Here is a 13439-nt window from a genome sequence, read left to right as displayed (position 1 = left end):
TTCACGGCTCCTGACAACTTCTATACCCAGAAAATACCTGAGTGAACCAAGGTCTTTTGTAACAAAGTGTTTTTGAAGATGAGCCTTTGTGGCTTCAATAGCTTTCACATCATCTCCTGTAAGAATGATGTCATCCACATATACCACCATAACAACTATGCCAGAGCTAGTTTTCTTTATAAATAGTGTATGATCTGCTGCTGACCTATTAAAGCCAAAGCGTGACATCACTTCAAACAACTTTTGAAACCATGCACGAGGACTTCGTTTCAAGCCATAAATCGCCTTTTTCAATCTACACACCTTCTGACACTCCCCCTCAACCGCGAATCCTGGAGGTTGTTGCATGTAAACGGTCTCAGATAAATCCCCATATAGAAATGCATTTTTCACATCTAATTGGTACAAGTTCCAATCATGCTGAACAGCTACTGAGAGAACAAGACGAATGGTACACATCCGTGCAACAGGAGAAAAAGTTTCAAAGAAATCAATACCATTTGTCTAAGTATACCCTTTTGCAATTAATATGGCCTTGTACCTTTCAATAGAACCATCAGATTTGTACTTTATGGTATATACCCATTTACATCCAACAATGTCGGCATCTGCTGGGGAATCAACTAGATCCCATGTATGTGTGAAAAGGGAAACCCTGTTATCGACAGTGAGAGAGGGGGAAGAGAGAGAGAGAGAGAGAGATTTCAGAGAAAAGGGGGTTCAGTCAGTCGTGACTGCTCTCTCATTGTATTAATAATAAAGGTGTAAAATATTAGGGTACGAAAATACCCTTTGACAAAGTATTAACTACACATTATACATGAACTGGGTCTGGACCCGATCCATTACTTAAATGGATCGGGTCAGATATACATAATGAATATGACGATGACTTCTTTTCAGCCTCCCTCAAGTTGTGCATGGTGTTGGACCATGAACAACTTGTTCTTCAGAAACCAAAATCTATCCTTTGTTAACCCTTTAGTGAGGATATCAACAACTTGTTCTTCAGTTGGCACATACATAGGCTCAATCTCTTTGTCTTCAACCTTTTTCCTAATAAAATGTTGATCTATTTCAATGTGCTTTGCTCGACTATGGTGAATGGGATTGAATGACATGTTGATGGCACTTTGATTGTCACACAACAATAGTGACCGAGCAATCGGTTCTCCCATTTCTGTCAGGAGATGTCTTATCCATGTACACTCGGCCGTGGCAGTGGCCATCGATCTGTATTCAGCCTCAGTGCTTGATCTAGCAACTGCCTTTTGTTTTCTACTGCTCCAGGATACCAAGTTTGGCCCAATGAAGCTACAATAACCGGATACTGATCGCCGTTCGTCTGGATCACCCGCCCAATCAGCATCAGCATAAGTGACAATCTCATGGCCCCCGCCTGGATCTACTTCTTCCTTGCTTTTGTATACCAATCCATCACCCACTGTACCCTTTAGGTAGCGAAGTATACGTTTGACTGCCTCCATATGTGAAACACGAGGTTCATGCATAAACTGGGATACCTGATTAACCGAATATACTATGTCAGGTCTAGTAAAAGTCAGGTATTGCAACATGCCAACTAAACTGCGATACTTAGTGGGATCTCCATATACATCCCCTTCTTGTGAACTCAATTTCTGATGAATGACACTTGGAGTTGTTAACGGCTTACAATCTGTCATACCTGCTCTGCCGAGAATGTCCAACGTATATTTGTGTTGGGTAAGGGTAAGTGTATCATTTTTGTTATCAACTTCTACCCCAAGAAAATATCGCAGCTCTCCCAAATCTTTCATTTTAAATCTCTGATTTAATAACTTCTTCACCTGCTTAATGTGACTTTTACAATTCCCCGTGATGATGATGTCATCTACATATATCAACAGAAGAGTAGTAACTCCTTGTTCATTGTGAATAAATAATGAGTGGTCCAAAAGAGACCGAGAGAAGCCATGTCGTTGTATTTCTAGAGAAAAACTGTCGAACCAGGAACGAGAAGCTTGTTTTAGATCATAGAGTGCTCTCTTTAATTTGCATACATATTTTTTGGCGTCTCGTTCTGCATATCCAGTGGGTTGTTCCATGTAGACTTCTTCTTTTAAATCCCCGTGCAGAAAAACATTTTTAACATCCAGCTGGCTCAATGCCCATCCATGTTTAATGGCTAGACTCAACACAATGCGAATGGTCCCCATCTTAACTACAGGACTAAAAGTTTCATCAAAGTCTTGGCCTTCCTCTTGTGTGAATCCCTTGGCTACAAGTCGAGCCTTGTACCTTTCGATGCTCCCATCTGGTTTATATTTTATCTTGTACACCCATTTTGACCCAACAACATTTCTGTTCAGTGGTCTAGGCACAATCTCTCATGTCCCACATTCATGTAAGGCCTCCATTTCTTCATTCATTGCTTCTACCCATCTTCTAGATCTCGCAGCTTGATAGAACATGAGAGGTTCATCCTCTTTACTTATGGATGTCAAGAATAATTGAAAATCCAATGAAAATTTTTTATAACTTACCCACCTGTCAAGCGGATGTCGAATCCGTGAAGATCTTCTGATATCCATTTGCTGCGAAACGGATGATCCAGATGGATTCGTATTCGTACAAGGAATGAATGAGGGCTCTTTCTCTCGCCGGGTGTACACAATACCCTTATACCTTGTTGGCTCCAAGTCATATGTGATAGTTTCCTCCGTTTGAGTCTCATTGGCTGAATCCTCATGTAGCTCCTTCTGACTGCAATTTTCTGGACAGTCTACTTTACCATTGGAGAAGAGTTCTGAATTTAACCATGGATAGTATATCTTAATGTTGGAGCTTGAGTTATCAGTATCTCCCATAGTTGAATTAGTATCCTGATCAGCAAAGTTCATTTCATCGAAAATAACATTCCTTGATATTTTGACACGCTTACTCAGGGGATCATAACACATGTACCCTTTGTAATCTTCTGCATATCCGATAAACCTTCATTTTAAAGCCTTATCTTGGAACTTGTGCCTGAGTGAGCTATCAATGTGTACATAACAAACAGACCCAAACACACGTAATTCATGATAGTCAGGTTGTATGCCAAAAAGAGAGAAGTATGGTGACTTATTTTCTAAGATACTCATAGGCAATCAATTTATCACATGAACTGTGGAGTGAAAGGCCTCAGTCCATAATGATACGGGGAGATTGCTCCCGTGCATCATGCTCATTGCAGTCTCAACAATATGTCGATGCTTTCTCTCAGCAATCCCATTTTGTTGAGGTCTATGAGGGCAAGACACTCTTCTCTTTATCCCATTATGTTGAAGAAAATTAACAAAATCACTCGAGAGAAATTCACCTCCTCCATCACACTGGAAATTAAGAATGTTGGTAGAGAAATGATTTTGAACAAAAGAGTGAAATTTCTGGAACAATCCAAAGACTTCTGATTTGTGCTTCATAAAAAATATCCAAGTATAACGTGAGTAACTATCAATGAAAATAAGATAGTATTTACTGCCAGAAAAAGAAGTAATTGGAGCAGGACCCCAGACATCTGAACAAATGACCTCAAATGGTCTTGAAGCTCTTTTATTGATGGAAGCAAAAGGTAAAACATGACTCTTACATAGATGACAACTAGAACATTTTGTATCAACGACTTCTGAACTTAGACTGGACTTAGGAATAAGATTATTCATGACAAGTTTTTCAATGAAATGGCGACCACAATGGCCAAGACGACTATGCCAAAGTCTTGGCTTATTACTTTCAGAAACAGTAAATATAAAATCAGAATCAAAAGCTTGACGTTGGTGAGGCTTCAAGGATGAATAGTTGGAATGAATGGAGGAAGGATCTTCTTGAAAGACGTACATGTTGCCCCATCGTTTTCCTTCAGCGAATGTCCTCCTCGTGCGAAGATCCTTGACATAAACAGAAGAGGGAGTAAATTCAACTGAAGCATTAGCATCATCAACAAGTTTTGAGACAGAAACAATATTCTTTTGAATATTAGGAGCATGGATGACACTTGGAAGTTTAAGAGAGGACTTTGACATGTGTATAATGGTATTTCCAGTATGTGAGATGGTATGATGGGATCCATCTCCTGTGACTATGCTATTCTTTCCAACATAAGGTGTAAGAGTCAAGAGTTTACCTACATCACCTGTAACATGGGTAGCTGCTCCGGAGTCGACATACCAAATTCCTTTGTCATTTTGCTTCATATTCAATCCTGCCAAGGCTGCCAACAACAACTCTTTTACTTCTCCATCCTTCCTAGCCTCTGCTTGTGGAGCTTTCCCTTTGTTTTGAGGATTAAACCAACAATTTGTTTTAATGTGCCCTTTCTTGTTGCATAGGAAACAGGTGAGAATGGGTCTTTGTCCCTGGATATTGGGTGTTGGAAGTATGCCACGACCTCCATAGTTATTTCTCCCTTGGCCTCCTCTTCCTCGAAAAGAACTTCCTCGTCCTCGACCATAACTCATTCCCATAGCCAGCACATCTTGTGTTCCGGAATTCCCATGAGAGACTTCAGAGGGACCTCTCAGATTCATCTCATATTGCAATAATTTCGCACGAAGATCTTCAAACCTTGGAAGTTCTGGTAAACATAGTAAGGTTGTCGTCATAACATGATAGTCTGGCCCCAATCCACTCAAGGTTTGTTGTACTTTATCTTTTTCACTGACAAGGCACCCAACAACAGCCAACTGATCTGTGATGCTTTTCATTTTATTCAGGTATTCCATAATAGACATGGAATCTTTCTTCAGCATTTGAAATTCTCGCTTAAGAAACATAATTCTTGCCTAAGAAATTTGTGAATATGTCTGAACTAGCGTATCCCACAGTTCCTTTGCCGAACAATCATCAGGAAGAGCAATAAGGACCTCCTGTGAGAGGGTTGAAGTGATGTATGCCACTAGCGATTGATCCCTCTTCATCCAGGCAACATATTCTGGATTCTTGTGAAGAACAACAGATTGTTCTCCTTTATCGTCCGCCTTTTCTTGCGAAAGGAATTCTAGAGGTTGTGGGATTGATCCATCCAGATGACCAGAGAGGTCCTGACTCTTTATAAACGGAATGATCTGTCTTTTCCAGGTTAAGAAATTGCAGTTATTCAGTTTTTCAGAGACTAGTTGACCGAGAAAACTTGAGGACAGGCATGATTGCCCGTGAGTAAAATCCATTGGATGAATATGTTTGAACTGACACTTAAGTATGAAAAACAAAAACCAGAGGGCTAGGCTAACAGAACACTGCTTGGCTAATAGAAAACTTTAGGACAGCAATGATGACAGAACTCTTGACCAGTCAGAGTACTCGGCTGACAGAACCAACGAAACCAGAAAAAAAAATTTAGATAAGGGAAAACAGATGGCTGCTAATAGGTGATACTCAGCAGGCAACTCTCTTTACAGCTCAACACAGAAAAAAGGAAAACACAGATTAAATGCAAAGGAAAAAACAGCAGGTAGCAGTGAAAACAGAAAAAAGGAAACACAGATTGACAGTGAATAGCACGGAAAAAGTGATTATCAGATATTAAAGAAAACCACAGATCAAGAAAGGCAGATTAACAGTGATTAGCAGGTAGCACGGAAAACAGAAAAAGGAAACACAGATTAAATGCAGGGAAAAACAGAAATAGGATCGATTTTTTTTTTTTTTTACAAGGAAAGTGGAACCTGATTTAATAACGTATCCAGGTTTTGCTGATAGAAGCACGCTGATGGATCCACACTGCGATTTTCACACAGATTCACGTGATTCTCACATAGATTCACGTGATTCACGGCTGATAGAGCCGCTCCACGCAGATTCACGCTGCGATTCACTCCCAGATTTGGGCTCACGCAGATTCACGTATCCACAGATTCACTAAGTTCACGCTGGGTCTTTGATTCACACAGATTCACGCTGCCAAAGAGTCACGGCTGATAGATTCACGCTGCTGACGCTGATGGATCCACGCTCCACGCAGATGCTGATGCTGATTGATCCACGCTCCACGCAGATGATAGATTCACGCTGCTGACGCTGATGGATCCACGCTCCACGCAGATGCTGATGCTGATTGATCCATGCTCCACGCAGATTCACGCTGCGATTCACTCCCAGATTTGGGCTTTGATACCATGTGAAAAGGGAAACCCTGTTATCGATAGTGAGAGAGGGGGAAGAGAGAGAGAGAGAGATTTCAGAGAAAAGGGGGTTCAGTCAGTCGTGACTGCCCTCTCATTGTATTAATAATAAAGGTGTAAAATATTAGGGTACGAAAATACCCTTTGACAAAGTATTAACTACACATTATACATGAACTGGGTCTGGACCCGATCCATTACTTAAATGGATCGGGTCAGATATACATAATGAATATGACGATGACTTCTTTTCAGTATGCTGAGATATTAAAGCATCCATTTCTTCTTGCATAGCCAACTTCCAGCGAGTATCAAGCTCTGCCTGCTGATAGTTCAGAGGAATAGTTTCAGCAGATAAGGCTGAAATAAAAGATTTCATCTGATTTCCAATTCTGGCATTAGAGACAAAATGAGATATGGGATATAAGGTACATTGTCGTGTCCCCTTTCGTAGAGCAATAGGCCTGTTATCAGCATCATGAAGATTACTATTGTCAGTAGAACTTACCTCAGGGGAAGAAGAAGATGAAGGCACTTGCGGAGGTGGATCTCTACGCACATATACCAATTGAGGATTATGAAATCTGGAAGAGGATGAAGGTTGGTTCGGGAATGAGGGTACGGATTCCAAAGGAAAAGGAGGTATAGGTAATGAACAAGACTCAACTGGATCAACCTGCAGCGGGGAACCAGTACTAGAGTAATATGGAGTGGATTCCAAGAAAGAGACATCCGCACTGACATACTCTCGGCGAGAAGTAGGATCATAACATCGATATCCCTTTTGATTTTTGGGATAACCTATAAATATGCATTTTGTAGCTTGAGCAGCTAATTTATCATGGTCAGGGCCAAGTTTGTGTACAAAACAAATACATCCAAATACTTTGGGCGAGAGGGAGAAGAGGAGGGTATTGGGTTTTAGGATATGAATTGGAATTTGATCACCCACAAAAGATGAAGGTATGCAGTTGATCATATAGCAAGCAGTTGTAGTCGCATCACCCCAGTATAACGCAGGAACATTGGATTGAATCATAATGGTCCTGGCAACATCAAGCAGGTGACGATGTTTTCGCTCAACCACCCCATTTTGTTGAGATGAATAGGCACATGAAGTTTGGGGTTGGATGCCATTATCTTGGTAAAATTGTAACAGACCTTTTGATTTAAACTCGAGAGCATTATCAGTGCGAACAATCTTGACAATAGATTCAAACTGAGTTTTTATTTCAAGAATTAAAGATTGGAGAATACTTGGAACTTCAGATCGTTCCTTTATTAAAAACACCCATGACAACTTAGAGAAATCATCAACAATAACTAGATAATATCGACACTGAGTCCTAGTAGGAATCTTACTAGGACCCCATACATCTGCATGAAGAAGTTGAAAGACTTTATTACTAGACTGACTCTCACTCGAAGGGAATGAACTTCGATGATGCTTGCCCAGCTGACATGCTTCACACTGAAATGATGTGGTGGAAGGAATCTGAGGAAAGACCGACCGAAGCTTTGACAATGAAGGATGACCAAGACGACGATGCCACTGAACAGGATTGAATGAATGTTCCAATGCAGGATGAACAATACCCATTGGATGATGTAGGTAGTAAATTCCATTTTCTTCATAGCCTCCACCAATCTTCTTCCCCGTCAGCAAATCCTGAAAATGACAACCCATTGGATCAAATATTACTCTACAGTTTTGTTCTTTTATAAGGCAACTAACAGAGAGTAAACTTTGAGGAAAGTTTGGAGCATGAAGAGCATTTTTCAACTGTAATGAGGAGGATATAGAAATATTTCCCTGACCAACAACCGGGGAGGAGCTCCCATCGGCTAATGAGACTCCAAGCTGAGCCTTAATATCCTTTAGATCTGAAAAAACACGTGAATTTCCACACAAATGTTTGGATGCACCAGAGTCAATAACCCACTTACTATCAATCAGATGAAGATGATTTCCGGTTGAATAGGCAACACCAGCTACAGGAGGGGTGGAACTCAAAGGTCGAAGAGCTATCAGCTCATCATATTCCGTACGACTAAGGGTGATACTACTTTCATTTGCAGAGATATTTTCCTGTGCCTTTGTTGCCTCGAGAGTAATAACATTTGCTTTAGGAGCATATGACTTTGATGAAGAGGGGGTTGGCCGGCCATGTTTATCTCAGCAACGATCTTCTAAATGTCCAGATTTTCCATAAAATGTACATTGAAGTTTTCCTCTGCCTCCCACACCTCGTCCGCGACCTCGTCCTATGATGTTCTGAAAATTTCCACGCCCATAACCAGATGAGACAACTAAAGCAGATGACTGAGTCACAGGCTGAGAATGTGGAAGAGAGATCGCAAGTCTACTCAGACGATTATATGCCTCAACACTGAACCAGTCAACATTTGGACTTTTGCAACAGAGAATTCTGAAGATAAACCTATAAGAAACCGAGCAACCATAGTTTGTTCTTGATGATCCTTTTGTTTCGAACAACAAAGAGGTCTGTGAGCATAAAGTCTTTCAAAGGCAGCTTTTACGGAGGCATAGTACTGGGCAAGGTTTGATCTCCCTGCTGTAAATTATATATTTCCTGTTCAACTTGCAGGATACGACTCACATTAGTCTCTTGTGAGTACGTATATCGAAGATTGTCCCACATCTGTCTTGCTGTATTATAGTAAATTAAACCATTTGCAATATGAGGTTCGACACTATTCATAATCCATGACATAACTATGTCATTATCTTCATTCCAGGTAACATATTTTCCCACCTTTTCATTGGGTTCGTCTTCCAACAAGACATGTTTTCTACGATGTCCAGATACTGACATCATAAATGTTCTGGACCACCTAGCATAGTTAGTTTCATTTAACCTTACAGACGAGCCGTACGAAAATAGATTGGCAAAAGCTTTATATTCTCCAATATTTTCCAATTTTGAATCACCTTTCGCCATACTTCTGGTTCAGCAAACAAAAAAAAACTAGACAGACTCCAATCAATTCAGGGAAACACGTGTGTACCACGACCATAAATTTTTTTTTCAGCACGTCAGTGAATCACGACCAACATAACTTTGCATACGCAGAACCTGGTTCATAACATGGGCTGCTCCTCGGACATATACAGCTCGACAATCAGTCATTTTTCAATTACAAGCAACACCACTACTTGTTTGATTGTTGTTTCTTCAAAAACTAGGAAGTCGCAACATGAACTCACGATACAAAAAAAAAACTCAGGGCCCAAATATTAGGGTATCATGGCTGAAATCAAAACATTGATAGATTAACACATTCACGGCTGAAATATCAGGATAGAAGCACTGATATCTTTCACACATTCACGGCAGATCAGAAAGCAAATAGATTAACACACAGGAGCTAACGTGGTTCAGTGCAAACTGTACCCATGTCCACGATATCAAGGTCTCACGCCATGAAATCACGAAAAAACAGGGCCCAAACATATGCAGAATCACCAACATCAACCGCAGACTCACCAGGGAATGAAATAACCAACATTCGTCAACACTTACAGCAGAGTCAACCTAGAATGAAATAAGACTCGGCAACAAAGAACCACGGCAGGAACTCACAGCGAAGAAGAAACTCGGCAACAGGCAGTCACGAAAAAAAACCCCAAGAAGCTACCAAACCCACAGCAAGCATCCACGACCAGCAGCACGCCCAGATCTTTCATCAGATCTTAAAATTTTTTTTAATCGCTGACCTGATTGGAGAAATAGTTTCATTAGATAGAAGTTTGATCACGATCGAGAAAACTTCCACGATCGACTATGCTTTGATCACACTCGATCATGCTCCCACGATCACGATCGGCTACACTCTGATACTATGTAGAAGATGCACTGAACCCTAGATAGATAGATAGATAGATAGATAGATAGATAGATAGATATATATATATATATATATATATATATATATATATATATATATATATAGAGAGAGAGAGAGAGAGAGAGAGAGAGAGAGAGAGAGAGAGAGAGAGAGAGAGACGGCTGCACAGGAAGAGAGGACTCGATACTTGTTATTAGGGCCTCTCTCTATGTTAAATAGAGAGAGGCTTAAAGAAATCATTACAGCCAAGTCCATAATAAAGGCAAAATTACAAATAGCATTAAATATAAAAGAACGTCACTTAAAACCACCTGTCTTCAACAGGAGCAATATAGGATGTTTTTCTCAACTTAAATGTCCGTAAGATTTCAGCAACCACTTCCCCAACTTAGAAAAACGAAACTTTATTTAATATGTTCACTCTACTTCATAGCATTCAATTTGGGTTTCTTCAAAAACATACCTACAACTGAGTTTAGCAAGAAATTTAAGTTTTACTGGATCCAAACTATCAGAATCATCGTCAATGTTTCCATTTTCTGCCAGGGTATTCTTCAGAAATCCATTAGGGACCAGGTTTCCCTTTCTAAAGCAGAAGATGATGTTTTGGCCTAGTATAGATTCCATTCATAGATGAGTTAATGTTTTTGTTCAAAATCTTCTTGACCTTTTCGATTGGGTACTTGGGTTATATGCCTCACTTCTGTACAACCCGCATATGTAATGGGAACTTACCCATTTTCTCTTATGATCTTATAGATTGGAGCCTAGACCATCGTGTATATGATTTGTTAATAAGATATGAAATTTTTTAGACTAATGATGTTGAGTACTAAACCTGGACGGAATATCTTGAGTGGCACAAAAGAATCAGTGGCTAGTTATAAAACAATGTTGGTTCTAGACACTGTCAGAAGCTTTATGAGACTAGAGTAATTCTGAGCTTTGTGTTTTGCTGTAATGGAAATATTTCAGTTCGTGTATGGTGGACTTATAAGCATCTCTTGAAGTGTAGGACTTGCGCTGCTTTTGATAATTAACTTGTATTAAATGCATACAACTTATTCTTGTTCTGATTCTTGTGTATTTTCACAACCTACAGTTTTCTTTTGAAGCATCAACTGCATTTGATTAGATGTTTTTAGTTAAATGCATACAGCTGCTTTAATGTTTTTTGTTGCAGAAATGGGGAAGCGATCATCTCGCTTTAGCTTGTCAATTGGCTTTTACAGATACATCAATCACTGAAGATTAATGAAGATTCTGCTGCCTCACATTTGTGTATATTATGTTGATTATATTGTTTTTTCACCTGGCATCCAACTAAGGAGCAGATTTCCTGTTGTATCATTGGTGCGAGCATAGACATTCATCTGCGGTAAGACATACCTAATCAACAAATGAATGAGTGGCTCATTTTAGCGGATAGACACCTGTGTTCATGGAAATTACACTGGCCCTGAGGTGAATCAGCGTTTCCATGACAGCTTCAGCACTTTTTTTTTCGACAGAGAAAGCTGGGGTTAGACAGACCCCTACCAGTTATACAACTATACTATAGGGATTGGTACTTGCAACGTCCCAACACAAGGTGACGTGCACTAACTGCTCCTGCCACGCTGAGCCCCTGTTGGTCAGCTTCATCACTTTACCGTTGCATCACCGTCCATCACATGCGAGGAATATATCTTTGAGAATTAAAGAAACAAATAGAAGGGTCTATTACAAGTAAAAAGGAAAAAGTTTCTCCAGCATGATACCACGTGACTTTTTAGGTTATTACATACCACCTGTCACACGGATATAGATGTGGGCACCGGACATGATGATGTGGATTTGCTCTGTATGATTCGATAATTTTCAGTAATTAGGACATGGAGGCACAGCTGTATACATACAAAGATGTGTGTACTTATGTGTATGCATAAAACAATAATTTTAAATTGTTATAATTAGAAACATTAAATAATGAAAGTAAATTGAAATTGAAATTGAAATGTAATTGATGACAAATTTTAAAAGAAAAAAAAGCTTAAATAAGATATTTTTTTTATGACGCCCTCACCGAAGCGAGGAAAACCCCTGCGGTGTTACATAAAATCATAAAATAAAATGAGTAAATCTTATACTTTTGGGCCTAGGTCAGAGTTGGTCAGACCTTTGACCCCATCTTGGTTCTAGTGGTGGAACCAGATGGATCTGGACCTGGAAATGGTTCTTAATTTAAGGAATAAAAGGAAAAATGTTTAAATGGCAATAACAGCAGATACAACCCTAATCTACATGCACAATTACCCAAAACCCACAGCTCAGTTGGCTAGGGTAGGCATCGATATATCCCGAGGCTCTGGAGTTCATGACATACAGTGACAGGCACGAAGCAGGACTGTGGGATTGATCCACTTTCCTGGGATTTATCACTACATGGTTCGGCCATTTCAGGCTCCTTCATGTGGGTCCCTTGTCATAAACAAAAAATCCACCAAAGCTTCTAGAATGCCCCCAGATCATTCATATCATTTTCTGGACCATAATTTCTACTTCTTAATTGTGTTTAGAATTTAGATTTATTAACGGTTTCTTTCATAGGAGTTTTACTCAAAAGGTGGAAAGGGTTTTAGGCACATTTGATGTCAAGTGGTGGGTCGACGTGAAACTGGAAAACTTCTCTTGGAGAATTTTGTGGCACCATCGAAAGCACCCTGTAATTTGAGATCTACGTGGTGCATTTTCCGACCTACAAGATTTAAGTGTGTCCAAGCTGAAAAGCAAATTTTGAAATTCAGGATCTTGGTCATATTTCATTGATTTGCAGGCTTACCTACAAATTTTTTGGCACTTTAGGTATTATATAATCAAAATCTAGTGATATCACAGTGACAATAAAACCAACGAGTTGCTCATGGAACAATGTTAACCAAGGGATCTTAATAATGGGTTTTCAAACATACTAATAGAAAAATTTGAAAAAGTGCCAGCTAGATTTAAGCAAAAACTGTGAAGGCAAACTTGCTGCTTTCTTTTAAGGCTGCCTTTGGACTTTGGATAGAAAGCAAAGTTGTTCCCTCTAGAGAGAGGTGCTGTCTCTTTTGCTGGCTCTCAAAATGTGGCTTGGAGAAGGGCAAGCCCGATGTCATTTCCATTCATTATATAATCACACCTTAAGTGAAAAATGTACACAGAAGACATAAAGGACTAGCGCCGTAGGGCCAGTCCAATCTCAGGGTTGACCGCTACAGCCTACAGAGTGGGGCCAATTAAGGCTTGATCTTGGTTGGTTCCATGTCATTAACACAAAAAAAAGAAAAGAAGAAAGAAAGAAACAGTGAGAAAAGTCACCCTTCAGCGCCATTCTTAAATCTTTCACTTTTATTGTGCATGGCAGCTTAAAACAGTTTATGATGTGCAATGCCGGTTAGTAATATC

General features: G+C 39.8%; 1 protein-coding gene across 1 annotated transcript in view; it reads left to right on the top strand.

Annotated features, from left to right (window-relative positions):
* LOC149828489 (DNAse I-like superfamily protein) overlaps positions 1-11502 on the top strand; it is a 133827-nt gene extending 122325 nt beyond the window's left edge. Inside the window, exon 16 of the mRNA XM_090016865.1 lies at positions 11197-11502. Coding sequence (XP_089872991.1) covers positions 11197-11268 — 72 coding nt within the window. The 3' untranslated portion in view covers positions 11269-11502. The remainder of the gene's footprint in view (positions 1-11196) is intronic.
* The last annotated feature ends 1937 nt before the right edge of the window (positions 11503-13439 follow it).

This window comes from Nuphar pumila, chromosome 9, assembly GCF_984573655.1.
Source record: "Nuphar pumila chromosome 9, dmNupPumi1.hap1.1, whole genome shotgun sequence".
Taxonomy (NCBI): domain Eukaryota; kingdom Viridiplantae; phylum Streptophyta; class Magnoliopsida; order Nymphaeales; family Nymphaeaceae; genus Nuphar; species Nuphar pumila.
The sequence above is the reverse complement of the archived record's forward strand: the minus strand, read 5'-3'. Positions and strand labels throughout refer to the sequence as shown.